The 14,435-nt window shown below is 33.7% G+C and overlaps 1 protein-coding gene across 4 annotated transcripts; it reads right to left on the bottom strand.

Annotated features, from left to right (window-relative positions):
• Positions 1 to 323: 323 nt before the first annotated feature.
• Positions 324 to 8,050, bottom strand: LOC110703648 (probable alpha-amylase 2). 4 transcript variants are annotated; one of them, XM_021881438.1, is made up of 13 exons: positions 7,397 to 8,050; positions 6,560 to 6,651; positions 6,387 to 6,420; positions 5,682 to 5,719; positions 5,086 to 5,212; positions 4,758 to 4,984; positions 3,864 to 4,009; positions 3,664 to 3,776; positions 2,265 to 2,353; positions 1,910 to 2,032; positions 1,453 to 1,488; positions 989 to 1,087; positions 324 to 898 (listed from the first exon to the last, which is right to left on the bottom strand). In XM_021881438.1, the coding sequence occupies exons 2-13, from the start codon at positions 6,578 to 6,580 to the stop codon at positions 701 to 703; spliced, it is 1,251 nt and encodes a 416-aa protein (XP_021737130.1). In that variant the 5' UTR covers positions 6,581 to 6,651; positions 7,397 to 8,050; the 3' UTR covers positions 324 to 700. The 4 variants fall into 4 exon arrangements, with proteins under 4 accessions (XP_021737130.1, XP_021737129.1, XP_021737132.1 ...); XM_021881437.1 differs by lacking the exon at positions 7,397 to 8,050 and adding an exon at positions 7,212 to 7,332; XM_021881440.1 differs by lacking the exon at positions 7,397 to 8,050 and adding an exon at positions 7,212 to 7,332 and having other exon boundaries at positions 5,682 to 5,713.
• Between the last annotated feature and the right edge of the window lie 6,385 nt (positions 8,051 to 14,435).

Below are 14,435 nucleotides of genomic sequence, written 5' to 3'. Positions count from 1 at the left end.
AAGCTGTCATATGTTTTTAGTTAATGATAACTCTAACCATCTTCCAGCAATTACATACTGTAACTCTCTCCGTCCTATATTACTTGCTCCATTTTCGATCCGGTTTTAGGGCGTCTTATTATGATGACATTGGTTTTGTGAACGATTATCACAAGTATTACAACAACTATCATGCCTCATACTAGTGTATTTATCTGCTATTTGGGAAAGAGGAACATCAGATCGTCAATGTACTTTACAAAGTAAATCCTTTCGTTCAAATTTGTCACATTACTGGTTTAAATTATACATATACACGTTTTACACAGGTGGAAAATTCAAAATTGTAAAGCATGAACATAACATTAGCTGAACATACTCATGATATTATACATACGGAGTACATAAATAGGTTATGGAAAATAAAGGAAAGTTACAATGTGATAATCCAACCTTTTGAGTGTCTCCTTAGGTTTCTACCTTTTATTTGGATTAACTCATCATGACAATAATAAGACTAATAACCCCAACCGCAAGGTATTCTCATTATAATTCTAAGAGATTTTGACTTAATAATCTAGAAAAAAAAATCTTAATTAGGTGTAAGATCGATCACTTGGAATAATTTGAAAAAAAGAGTACATGACCACAAAGTTATGATTATTCTAAGTTTGTATAAGACACTGACCATAACTTCATATTAATCGGATTGATCATCCAATTAGTTTTCCTTGTGCCACACAGCAAATCTATGACCACAAGTAGCAAGTTTCCACTCTCTGCCTGCTGGGCACCATGATCCGTCTCCAATCTTCATGCTTAGCTTCTCCCCTATGATTGCAGAGTAGAGATTAGGTTGAGCTTCAAGTATCCTGATAGAAGACCTACTGTGAATATCATTCTGCTTTCGGATGTTGATCTGTACAAGTAGAATTAGAAGGTTTTTACTTAGTTACATTACCCTCAAATATATTGCTGTTCAAAACGGCTAAGAAGATTAGTATCTTACCAGATTTACAATTTTGTCATGGATGGATGTACCCCAATCATAGAAGTGGTCATAGAACACAGTTGGTATCCCAGGATGTGTTAGGATGTATGCATAACCCTGGGACAGATTCACAAAATCATACAGTACATATGAGCAAAACTCCACAAATTCATGTAACTTAAATTCTCAATAATTACAAGGATAAGTGGCCTACTCAATAAAGCACTTAATCAGAATCTGGCTACGCTAGTAGGAAGCACCAAGTTGATAAAGTGGGAGCAGGACAAGATGAAAAAGGAAAGGCTAAAATAGTGTTCTGTTTCAATTTGGGATAAATTGCATTGTTAGGATTTATGTGAATACTGAACAAACAAGTCTCTAAACCCATCTGAATCTTTCTTAATCCAAAATTTTACGTTTAAAAACAAAATCAGATCAGATCTACTGGCAATCTATATAGTGCTGGCATTGAATGTTGTTACCTCCATAATGTGATTTGCTGGGAAGGGCCAGTGAGCCTGCAGAAAGAAATTTATCTCGTTAATAGCACGATAGCTGAGTAAGTATTACTTTGTATAGAAGGTAGTAGTGACTACTGAGCGAAATAATTTTGTTGAAAGAATGAACCGATATAGTGGTAGCTGATAATCAAAGTCTACATAAATGGGTTTGCTTATGTGATAAGATAATTCCTAATACTAGGAACGGTAACATCTAAAAGTTCAAGTGCAAAACTAGACTAAATTTCTGCTTGAAGTAAGCATAGCCAATAGATTCACAATTTTTTTTTTGTTCCTTGGCATGTCCTTCACTGGTTACCTATGGTCCAATTTACATCACGCAGGAAAATGTTCAGATATATCCATTAGCTACAAGTATACCTTACCATTGATGCATAAAAAAATGAATTATTGTTGCATCAATACAGTGAGGGATTACCTGTGTTGAGCCAGTATCATGATTATCAAGAAATGTAACAGCTCTTGAAGGCCACCAACCCATTACACCAGGTGGCTTCCCCTGTGAATCTCGAAGACGCCAGTATTCTCCCTTAACAGCTTCCTAATATTCAAGGTAAGTAGGATTTAGCTTTTCATTATATCTTCAACAACATTAAATATATGCAACTATTTGTTTTCTAGATTTAATCACAAAATATAATTTTGTCAACTTATGATGATAGCAACATAATTTAAATTAGATTTTTTTATGTAAAGTCTTCCATCATAAAAAGACATGCTTATTTATTCAGCATTCCGGATATACAAGTATACAGGAGTAACCTTGACAATACCTGCAAAATTCCTTTTGTTGTGAAGTCAAATGCAGTTGCAAGTTGTCCTGTAGCATCAATCCAATTGATAATACGTTGTCTATGACTGTCTGTGGAAATAAGAAAACGAAGATACTGAAATGATCCTCCATCAAGACAATGTTCATGAAGCTCACCAGTTTCAGAATCATTATAAATATTTGATGATCTAGTTGGCAACTATAAGGCAAGTCAAAGGCAAATCAACTGAGACTGAAGTTCTGTTCTCTCCCATCCAACTAAGTACGTGCCTTCTGTTATACTGTAACTAGTTATCTTAGAAACTTTAGCCCTCATCAAAAAAAAAAAAAAAAAAAAAAAAAAAAGAAACTTTAGCCAGGATAACTCAGAAACTCTCTAAGCTTCCAATTCTTCCATCTCGCATCTGAAATCTTGTCCTTTGAAGCAAATCATCAAAAATACCAAGAGCCTACTTTATATTCAATGTACGATATCAAACCCTTTCGTAGTAAGACATTAAAATCACAACAACATCAACACATCTGTGACATAGAAGGGGCATAAGCCAACCAAAATAGGTCAATTTAATCGATTACTGTTATACTTCTAGATATATTTTATCCCAGAGAAAATAATGAATCAGTCTAGCAGGTTGAACACAAAACCTAAGATTCTAAATTCTAATATATTATAGCTGTTTAGGGGAATCAGTGCATTTAGATAATTCAGCACTACTTGCCAGTTCTTATACAAGGCACTCCAGTAGAGCTAAAGCAAGCAATCAATACTGGTTGTATCTGTGAAGGCCTGATATTTGTATAGTATATTTAAGTTTTTGGAGCTTGGGGAAATTGGAAGTAATTTGTTATTGTATACATGCATGTATTTTCTTGCACTTTATTGTATAGAAATCCTTTGGACAAAGCTTCTGTTAGGAAGGCAGCAATCAGATCAGGGTAACACCTCTCACAAAATTTTCCCCGCGAAACCTACTTGTAAATCAAAATTTTAATTTTCTGACTCCAACAAAATAGGTTAAGCGTCAAACCTTTGGTTATATTCCCTACAGTACGAGTATACTTTCTCTTCTAATTGGAAGCTGCAGTCATAAAAACTAATCCTACCTACATGAGCTAAGGTTTTGTTGGTTGTTTCCATTTCATTTTCATCTAAGGACTCTATGTGTGTCATCTAATTCACAACTTCCTCCTACTACAACTACCTAACAATTTATATTCCAGCTACTTTTGTTGTAGGAATGTATTTTTTCTTTACTCTTCCAAAATAGCCCACATTATCTTCCAAGTATTAAAGAAAAAACAGCTTTTGTATAGTAGTATGGATGATTATATTACTAAAACCCTGGTAATAATTCAACTAATAAGAGAATTTTTATTGTTGAGATTTAACGTATATTTACCTTGGTTGTAGGCCAAACGACCAGTATGATAATTACAAGAATCCCAATATTCTCCAACACAGAATACTGGTTTTGCATCTTCAATATATTCCTTCACATAATTTGCTGCATAGCTAACCAAGAATTGAAAGGTTAAGCCCATTTCAAGCACAAAATAAAAACTTGATTAATAAATGTTTAAATCGAAGATGACAAATTACCCTCTTGCAAAATCAAACCGGAAGTCTTGGAAGCCGATCTTGTTCAGCAGCCACCTCAGCCATTCTGAAATGTCTTTTCTAACGAACGATTGTGTATGATCAATGTTGGGAACACCATTAAAGTTGTCACCAGTACTTCGATTTCCCTGAATCAAACATGTAAAACAGGGGATTCATGTATCAGCATATCAGAATTCAAAAACAAATTAATAGTGACTTATTTTAGCCCAAAAATTTAACATTGATCTGCATTAAATTTAACTTGTTTGGCATATTTGGTTTTATTATTAGCAAATCAGCCAGAAACCCCTATATTAAAATATCTTGACTCAGATTGGTTGGCTCGTCATGTCATCCATTGATGCAAAATTGAAAAAACAATGGCTTTAATTCGCAATCCATTCAATCCTTCATAATAGCAGAGGTTTCACCTTTTTTGCCACACAATCACTCTATTTTTTCATTTAGGACCAAGTCTTACAGAATTAATTTTCTTTCATTAGCAATTTATGCATTTTTCTGTTTTCAAACTGAGTTCAGTAGCAAGAGACCATCAAATTTCTAATTTCAAACTGAGTTCAGTAGCAAAGACCATCAAAATGAGATGCATACTGGGGTCTGGGGTCTGGGGTCCTCTGTTGCTAGTAATGTCTCCCATTTGAAATCCACATTTTTTTTCAAAGGCCATGAAGAGGTCTAAACAATTTAGCTTTCTTAATTCTTAACCAAGCACTAAAAGAAACATGTATGATATAAAATGTAAATTTTATGCAGCAGAAACACTGTTCTCAAAGTGTGCAAAACAAATAAATAATTTCAAGGTAGCATAGCAAATCCACTAAGAAAATAGCTATCAAAATTGAACATACTGCGGTTGAATTAAGCATGTCATACCAGTCCACCAGTACATGATGTAACAGCATGTTCATCCCATGATAACGACATTCCATCATAACGGTTGTACATCCCTCCATGGCCTTTGGTAGTCCCAACACGATGATTTATTACTATGTCAGCCATGGGTCTGACTTTGTGCTGCTTCATTTTATGTAGTAAAGCTTTCAGCAGATGCTCAGAACCATAAGCAGAATTAAGTGAATACAGATTCTGTGGAAGATAACCTACAAATAAAGTAATCCGCAAAGATGAATACACAAGGCATCATAAATTGGATACATGAAATATACTGATACCACTGAGGGGCAGTTTCTCTTCCTCTCACCTTCAGGGGACAAGGATTGAGATGCAGGTGGCAACCATACGGATGTGAACCCTGATTTGGCAATGTCAGGCATCTTTTTCTCTAAGTTTCTCCACCAGTCAAATTTGTGAGACTCCCAATTAAAAGCCTGTTAACCATATAAGAAATAAACCAAAAAATAAAAGAGAAGAAGTAAAATACTTAATGATTGTCAACATCCATATGCATCAAATGAGGACGGACCAACTACTTTAAGGTTTAATTTAATTTTAGAAAGATTGGGACATGAAAATTGGCCAATTGAGTACTCTCTCCAGAAATATTTAAGAATCACTTGAAAAACGGATTTTCAAATAAGTGTGACTTTAGTAGCCCAATGCAAAAATGTACAATGAATGTCAAAGTTTACACTTTCCCAATCAATTTCCTATAATAAATATGATTTGGTGATCTAGTCATTTTTGAGAAATATTCAGATTACTTTGAGACGTGTACTTATATTATGTGATACATATTTGTGAACAAGGGAGTACATTGTAAAAAGAAAAGAAGCAGAAATCATCTTTCTTCTATGACATAACACATAACAAGAGAATTTATGGAATATAGGAGTGTACCTGAAGAAGGACTTCTCTTCCCCTTTTGATTGCTGCAACTGCAAAGGATCCATTATGACTTTGCTCAGAACTAACACAACTGAACTCTATAGAATGGAAATTTCTTAAAAACTCATAATTAAAGCTAGACAAATTTTTGTAACTTATGGTGACATTCATAAAACGATTTGATTAAAAGCTAAAATGCTCCATGTGAACACTATGTTAGAGCTTTCATCAAATTACTATAACCTTTTTTCTAGTGATAAAGATTTACAAATTTTGGTCTTCCTTGGGAAAAAATAAAATCATGGAAAAATGTTTCATGTAGTTACAACTTACAAATCAGAATGTTTGATCCTTAATTACAAAAAAGCTTTATAATTTGCATGATATCATTATTTATTTTGTAATCTAAAACATGTACTATCTCCTTCAACTGAAATCGATCATAACCAAATATTTAAAATATCAAGAATTCATATTCATTCTATAATGAAAAGAAATGAAAAATATGAGTTCTACTTAAGGGAGAAGTAGTATTAGTTCTAATGCTTGCTCAAATGGATACAGCCAAAAACAAGAGATTTCAAATTGCCATGCAAAATGAAATTGTTTCACACTATCCTGGAGGAACATTGCATTCTATTGCATGCAATGTAAACATCAAAGCTTGCAACCTGCAGATGATTTAGAAAGAAGAGAAAAAGAAATTATAGCATATACCTATATCAGTTTGCTGAACATTATCATCAATGCCCTGCACATTGGAAGATATACAGAAAACATAAGAGAAGCTTAATTTGAGCTTGAAGACAAATCGACATGTTCAGAAAAAATACATGGCAAGCACTGAAGATATTGCAAAGTTTGAAGAAAGAGTACAGGATGAGACATACATGTATATAAATATAAACCATGCTGGATCAGCAAATCAATACGAAAATCTGGTGTTCCTTACAGAATTAGGCCAAAAGCTCAACTAGTAATCCTATAAGCAAAGATATACAAATGGTTATTAGGGGTATTGAGATTGAACCTAATAAGCTCATCATACAAATGAAATTCAGTAAGACAACATATGATCATACAATATCCACCAAACTAAAGTTGCTTAGAATAGATTCATGCTAAGCCCCATCAAACAGATAGTATCTATAAATCTCCACCAAATTTGCAAGTTGGCAATTTGCTACTCTTGCTAGCAGAAAGCAGGAGAGCTCAGAGTCCGACTTTGATTTCGATTAAAAAGTACTCATGTTACAACAGTTACAGGTTCTCAACTTGTAGACATCCTCAGGTTATATCAGCAGACACTTACAGAAAGCCTTTATTAGTTTAATTTCATCTACAACTACAAAATTAAAGCCTTTACATCAGTTGCATGAATCAAGAATCTATCTCTTGCTGTCATCTAGTATTATATTTGTTTTACTCAAAGCCGAATATATTATCACTTGCCTATTACCTCAGGGAAGTAAATCTAAAAGCAAAACAATGAAAAATAATTATCACCCAATGCAAAATTCAAGCAAAGATGACCAAACAAACCCAGAAAAATGCTGCACTCTTCAGGCCTATTACTCTTAAATCTTGGACCGTTCAAACTATACATAGAAATTACACCCTCAATTCACATAATGAAGCAGTATCAACAGCCGCAAACAAAAATATATAATATATTCCAACAAATGATTGATTGTAATTTGGAATAAATTCTAGAAATGGGCAATTACTTCTGAAAGAGGAATTTCATCGAACAGCTGGTGGGCAATAGTTGAAATTCGATTACTTTTACACAATTGTTTCCCATTTCAACAAGATTCACATTCATAGTTAATGGGGTTTGATGATCATGGAATTTTGATTTGATAGAAAAATAAAAAAAATTAGAAATTGATTGATGAAAGACATTTGTTGGTGTGAATTTGGACTGCTTTAATATAGGATTCCTAATAATTCTGGAGCGTAGAAAGAAAAAGGATGTTTTTTGTTTAAGGTTTCTGCAAATGCGCCAAAGTAACTTCCTTTTTGTGTAGTGCCTTTGAGTCAACTGTGTCACGAATCAAACAATCAATACCAACATTAACGGTCAACAAATTCCCTTTTATACACCAAGTATATATAAAAGAGGTAAGAATAAAATGTTCCAGTGAAGATGTGGAAATACAACTTGTAAGTTATTACGGAGTACTAATATACGGGTAATAACAAAGTAGAAATAATATAGAGAGTACACCCATTAGTTGCCCATTAAGGTGAGCATTAAGAGAGAGAAAAAAAAAAGGAATAAATGTTTTTAAAATCCAAAAGCATCGATTAGAGCAACCACAACGGTGAGGAGCACCCTCCCCACAACTCTCTCTCTCCTCCTTTTAAGCTACCTCACCATTGTAGGAGGTGACTCATGGATAACCCATTTGATGGGGATGCCCTCTCTGCTAGGTCACCTATTGCCTCAGTCGTGTGAAGACTAACGCTGCGTTTCATTATATTTTTGCCATATTGTTGTTTTATACGGTACAGTTTTGATGTAAAAAAAATATAATAATTCAGAAAGTCTGACGTGCGACAGGGAGGACGCGGCCCTGTGGATTTTCGCCATGTGTCCCACTTAGAGTTGTATTGATTCAATTTAAGCCATTGATTTTATAGCTGTTGGGATTGTATTTTCAATTGATTTTTGTCTCTTAAAAAACTTTCAACGGTAATAAAAAAAATCTGCTATGAATTTAAAAAATAAAAAATTTATCTACGGCTTTTTAATATTTTTGCCTATAAAAAGAGACTAATATTGCAATTGTTATTCACACTTAAATTTTTTTACCATCCCTCTACTAACCCACAAAAGCTAAGTCATATATTATCTAAACCCAAAAAAATAATATTAGTCCTAATTATGGATCCTAATATTCCTAATAATCAAGGAAATAATTTCTACTCCCCACATAACCCAAATTACCAAATTTATTCAAATACTCCAAATTTTCAAGCTAATCTCCACTTTGATCCAAATGGTCTTACTAATCCAAATGTTCAAAGAATGTTATATTATAACATTCCTAACCGACCAGTAATAAATCTTAATTAGCAGTTTCCTAACCAGTTTTAACAACGGTTTCCTAACCAATTCCAACAACAATTCATGAATCAATTCCCCAAATTTTTTCTTCTGGATTAATGTTCCCAATGTCTCAACACGTTGGAAACCAAGTGGAGAATAGTCCAACAACTCCCGAGGGAGATGGAAGTTGTAACAAAACTCCTCTTGAAATAAATGCCAATGATGATGAAAATGACGATGATGACGTTGATGGTGAAGATGTGCAAGATAGCAACACCACCTCGTCAAATGCAAAGTGAGGTGCACAAGAAGACGACACACTTGTCTCAACTTGGATAGAATGCGCGATTGAAGATACGGAGATAGCAACTGATCAGAGTTTAGCTATGATGTGGAAATCCATATATGAGTTGTATGAGCAAGCTAGAGAAGACAATTCTTCCATTATCCGCCCCAGAACCTTGAGAGCTATGAAAGGTCGTTGGGGTAGAATAAACAAAGATGTGAACCTATGGGTTGGGTGCTATGCTGCGACACAACGTAGAAATGTAAATGGTATCAACACTTACAATGTCATGACTGAAACTCAAGAAATGTATAGTGCATCATGTAACAGAGTCCGGTTCACTTTAATCAGCATATGGGAAGTGTTGAGAAAATCTGATAAATGGAGGCCGTCAAACAAGCAAGTGTCGAATACCAGTGAAAGTGATAACTCCAAAAGAATAGAACCAGATACTCCAACGGAAGTAGGTCAGCGTGGAAGTTGATTCTTCAGCGTTTGCCTTAATTTATGTTGTTGTTCATTTGGTATGATTTTACGATTGTTTTCTGAGCATATGTAAAACTTATTTTAATTAATGTTTTTTAAATATAATTGAAGTCATTGACTTGTCAATGAAGAAACTCTTCAATCTCATCTTCTAATGATGTGTGCACAAACATTGGTTTGCAATTGGATGGAAATCTGCAAACTTTATCAGGATTCTCATCTTCTAGAGTTGCGTGCCTAATTAATAATTCGTAATTGGATAGTAATCTGGATATATCATCAGAAATCTCATCATCTAGAGTTGTGTGCCAATACATGCATTGTTTTGTAATTGGATGGGAATCTGCAAACCTTATCAGAAATCTCATCTTCTACAGTTGTGCCCATACATTAAATCATATGTAATTGTTAATAAATACTTTACAAATTTCTATATAAGGCCTGTTCACTTTGTAGTTCAACACACAAACAAAAATACCCTTCCTCACAAAAACAGTCTCACACTAAACACTACTCTTACCATATATACCCAAAAATGAATTTTGATTCAAATTCATCTAGTTTATCAAGTTCTGGTATTTTCGATTATATGGTGAACGACTATGTTGAGTGGCACGAATCAATTACTTAGAGGCGTAAGGAAGAGGAATTAATTGAGGAAGCGATCAATTCAGCTGTTGTCCCCCTTGTCACCTCTACTTTTCAGGTCCCATTCACTCTCGGTCCTTAGAAGCAAAGGTGGTATGTACCAAGAGATCATGAAGATGCTGATACACGGTTATATAACGACTACTTCAGTCCCTAACCACTTTATAATGACGATATGTTTCGTCGAAGATTTCGCATGCGTAAATACGTTTTCACGTGCATTGTTGAGGAGCTAAGCGAAAGTAACGAATACTTTCAACAAAGGCCTGATGCCATTGGAAGACTTGGTGCTTCGGCTTTCCAAAAATGCATTGCGGTAATGAGGATGTTGGCTTATGGTACAGCAACCAATGTAGTTGATGAATACCTCAAATCACGGCAAGTACAGCAAGAGATTGTCTCCAATACTTTGTTGAAGGGGTTATCTCTAAATTTGGAAAAGAGTACCTGAGGAGGGCAACACCTGTAGATGTAGAGAGACTTCTTTGTGAAAGTAATGTTTGTGGATTCCCCGGTATGTTGGGGAGCATTGACTGCATGCATTTGAAGTGGAAAAATTGTCCACGTGCATGGAAAGGAATGTACCAAGGAAGAAGTAAAACTGCGACCATCATTTTAGAAGTTGTTGCTTCCAAAGACTTGTGGATATGACATGCTTTTTTTGGCACACCTGGTTCACTTAATGATATAATTTTCCTCCAACGATCGCCCATATTTGATAATATTTGTGAAGGTTGAGCCCTAGAGGTGAATTTTAATGTGAATGGAAATAGATACAATATGGGATAATACCTTACAGATGGTATATATCCAAAATGGGCAGCATTTATCCTAGCCATCAAGCTTCCACAAACCGCTAAGCAAAGATTACTTACGAGGAAGCAAAAAAGTTATCGCAAATTAAAGATGTTGAACATGCCTTCGGAGTGTTAAAAGCTCGATTCACAATAATACGACATCTAGCTCTCGCATGGTCGACATAAATCCTATGGAAAATTATAATGGCATGCACTATCATGCACAATATGATTGTTGAAGATGAGTGAGAAAACTATTTACATTACGATGCATCTAAATTTATCATTGATATTAACCAAGATATTAACCAACCATTCACTGTGAGAGAAGGACGACTACGTAATCTCAGTTTAGCGAGTTACATGGCAAACATAAATAATGTCCGAGACAGGGAGTGTAATACCCCGTATTTTAAACCCGTTTAATGAACTATTAATTTTGTTTTGACTTGAATACATCATAGTTTATTAATAATACATATTATTATGCTTTAAAGTGACTCAAAATAATATTATTTAGTTTTATTTACGAAAATTATTTGGTTAAAATTATGTTTTTTTTTATAAAAGATTTTGATATGCTTTCCGGGAATTTAGTATCTAAATATATGATTTTTCTACTTTGAGTATTTATTTGCTCAAGCCAAAGGACCTGAGTCCATTCCTTACTCCTAAAGCATGACCAAAGTCACAAACTTCCTTTATAAGCTTGAATACTTGACCTCCAAGTTGTTGACATCATACATGATGTCAATAGCATGACCTCATAAACTTCGTCTACAAGCTTGAATACTTGACCCCCAAGTTCTCAAACTCTATAAATAGAACCAAAGTTCAACCATTTTAATCCAAAAGTCCCTTGCCTTCTTAAAGCTTCATCCTTCTTTTCTTCTTTCTTCCTCCCATTTTCGTACTACTTCACCCCGTATATGTTCCAGGCCATTTTTCAACCACTTCTGACCATTTTTAGCCTTTTTCTGAGACAAAGTTGTTCCTCTCAAAAAATCCTTGAGGTTAGACTCAAGAATCACACAATTTGGAGTTATATACTATGAGATATGGCTTCTACAAGATCTGACTCCTTCTTTTCAACGTGAACCTTCCCGTGAGCTTTGCTACTTTATATTGTTTTGCGGTTAGTCTTTCAAAACTAAAATCTATTTTTAATTTATGATTTTTTTTGTAAGGTTTCATATTTGATTCTTATTTAAAATACTCCATATAATGTTTATTTAGGAGATAGTTCGTGGTTGTAAATCTAGGTGGAATAGTTGTAAAGATCAAGGTACGTAGGGCCTGTTCTCATTGACTGAACTCAGCTGAACTGAAATGAACTGAACTGAGTTGAACTGAACTGAAGTGAACTGAGCTGAACTAAACTGAACTGAACTGAAATGAAATGAATATTTTATAAGAGAAAAACTGAGCTGAGCTGAACTGAACTAAATTTCAACGTAAGAGAACAAGCCCGTACTCGTGGCTAAATCTTTAAATATGTGATTTTATAGAAATGTGTTTTGTGCTTTGAATGATGAATTATGTTTGAATGTTGAACAAGGATTTATGAATGTTTACGAAATAAATATTGTGAAATGTTTTATTGTTTGATCTTTGGAAATAATTTAGTTTCAATGTTCTAAAAGTTATTTATACACATACTTGAATTCAAATTCATTTTATAGAGCAAATGTTGTTGAAATCCCATACATGGGAATTGGAAGGTTGATTTATCAAAAACATATATTGGATTTTTATGACTCCCACTATATGGAGATAAAATTGAAGACTATGGACTATGTATGACCTAGTCTTTCCCCTTGATAACACTATGTAAGGAGTTACTAGCTTGGGGGGTGTGCACACTTAGGAGGAAAAATGGTTTACGAAAATATTGATCTTCCATTTCTATTGGAATCTATTTTGGGAAAGTTGTTGGTTTTGAAATGTTGATAATTTTTGGAATGTTTCTAAACGTTTCTTAATGTGAAATTCCTATTTATGGAAGGTTTGAATAAATGTTATTTATAAATGCTAAATCTTACGAAAGCATGTTTAATTAAATAATAACTTGATTTTACGTATCTAGTATTGGTATGTACTTAGTGTTTTGCTAATACGTATTTCTCTTTTTTTTTGGTTTGACCCTACTTATCATTATTTATGATAAGTAGATAGGTGATGATGACTCGACGTGATCTAAATGTGGCATTGGGGATGAAGGGCGATAATCATGTAGTTTATGTTTCATGGTTGACATTTTGTATGAAGAGTTCTCATATGGTTCAATTTTGAAAGCTATTTTATTACTATTATTATCAATATATAAAAGTTAAGTATGTATTTTCTCCACTGCAAGTCTCTGTTTTGAAAAGCCTTACGTAATCACATGGCGGTAATGCTCTCAAGTTACTCTCTTAATCAGGTTTTGTAATCATTATTATTGGAGAGTAATTTGGGGGTGTTACAGGGAGACTCATGTGTCATTGAAAAAAGACTTGGTTGAGCATGTATGGAGTCGTTTTGGTAATGAATGACGATATCAAGTAGTCGGATAATTATTTTCTTATGTAATGTTTTTTTTTTCATTGTAATGTTTTCTCGTGTTATGAAACCTCTTTTCAGTTCCATCTATAAATTAAATGTGATATTGTTATTTTAAGAGTAATAATAGTTAAGTCTTCAATTTTTAATTAATAATATTTAAATTAATAATGTCATTATTACGAATACTTTGATAATTAGTACAAATAATTATTACGTAAACTAAATTAATGACAAATTCAAGAACTTATAGATGTCATTAGTTCGACTAATATGTTTATTAAAAGAATAATTAAACATAAACTGCATTGGTAGGAGAGAGAAACATGGTGGGGTATTGATAAAAGTAGAAGAGAGAATGGTGGGGTTACTCATCATTGTAGAAAAAATAAAGGGAGTGACTCAAGAGAGTGACTCAAGATAATGGAATATGATGTAGAGGGGGAAAAGTAGGGAAGAGAAAGTTGTGAGCCACCCCACCATTGTGGGTGCTCTTAAAGAGTAAAATTTGTTACCGCATCATCGCCATGACCTTTGATCAAGGATGGACATTGTATTTCAATGCACCACTTGTCCCAATAATAAGTGGTTTGTCAATTTTTTTTATTCCCTCTGTTTTTTTAAATGCATTATTTTGACTTTTACACTATTCACATACTGTGGTTGGCTTAATTTTTTAACCTCTATAACATAAGTAAATGTTATTATATAATACTTCCTCTAGTTGACACCTTTCTATTATCAGGTTTGCCCACGCATGTTTTTAATGATTAATATATATAATTATCAACATTGTAAAATTATAAAAAATGGATATTAATAAAAATACATTAAAACGATTCAAACAAGATCTCACATGAATATGTTTTATCGTTTCTATAAATCACAAAAGTGAGTAAAAGACATGTTATGTGAATAGTGCAAAAGTCAAACAGTGTAAAAAAATGGAGAAA

The sequence above is a fragment of the Chenopodium quinoa genome, unplaced genomic scaffold, assembly GCF_001683475.1.
Source record: "Chenopodium quinoa cultivar QQ74 unplaced genomic scaffold, ASM168347v1, whole genome shotgun sequence".
NCBI lineage: Eukaryota > Viridiplantae > Streptophyta > Magnoliopsida > Caryophyllales > Amaranthaceae > Chenopodium > Chenopodium quinoa.
Note: the sequence above shows the minus strand (reverse complement) of the source record. Positions and strands in the feature narration are given on the sequence as shown.

What these genes read in the sequence shown, in the direction of transcription:
- LOC110703648 (XM_021881438.1), bottom strand. Translation starts at nt 6,580, where the DNA reads ATGGTTTATATTTATATACAT. An exon ending in ATGATACTGGCTCAACACAG is followed by an intron (nt 1,489 to 1,909) that starts GTAATCCCTCAC and finishes TTCTTTCTGCAG; the next exon opens with GCTCACTGGCCCTTCCCAGC. An exon ending in ATGACAAAATTGTAAATCTG is followed by an intron (nt 899 to 988) that starts GTAAGATACTAA and finishes CTACTTGTACAG; the next exon opens with ATCAACATCCGAAAGCAGAA.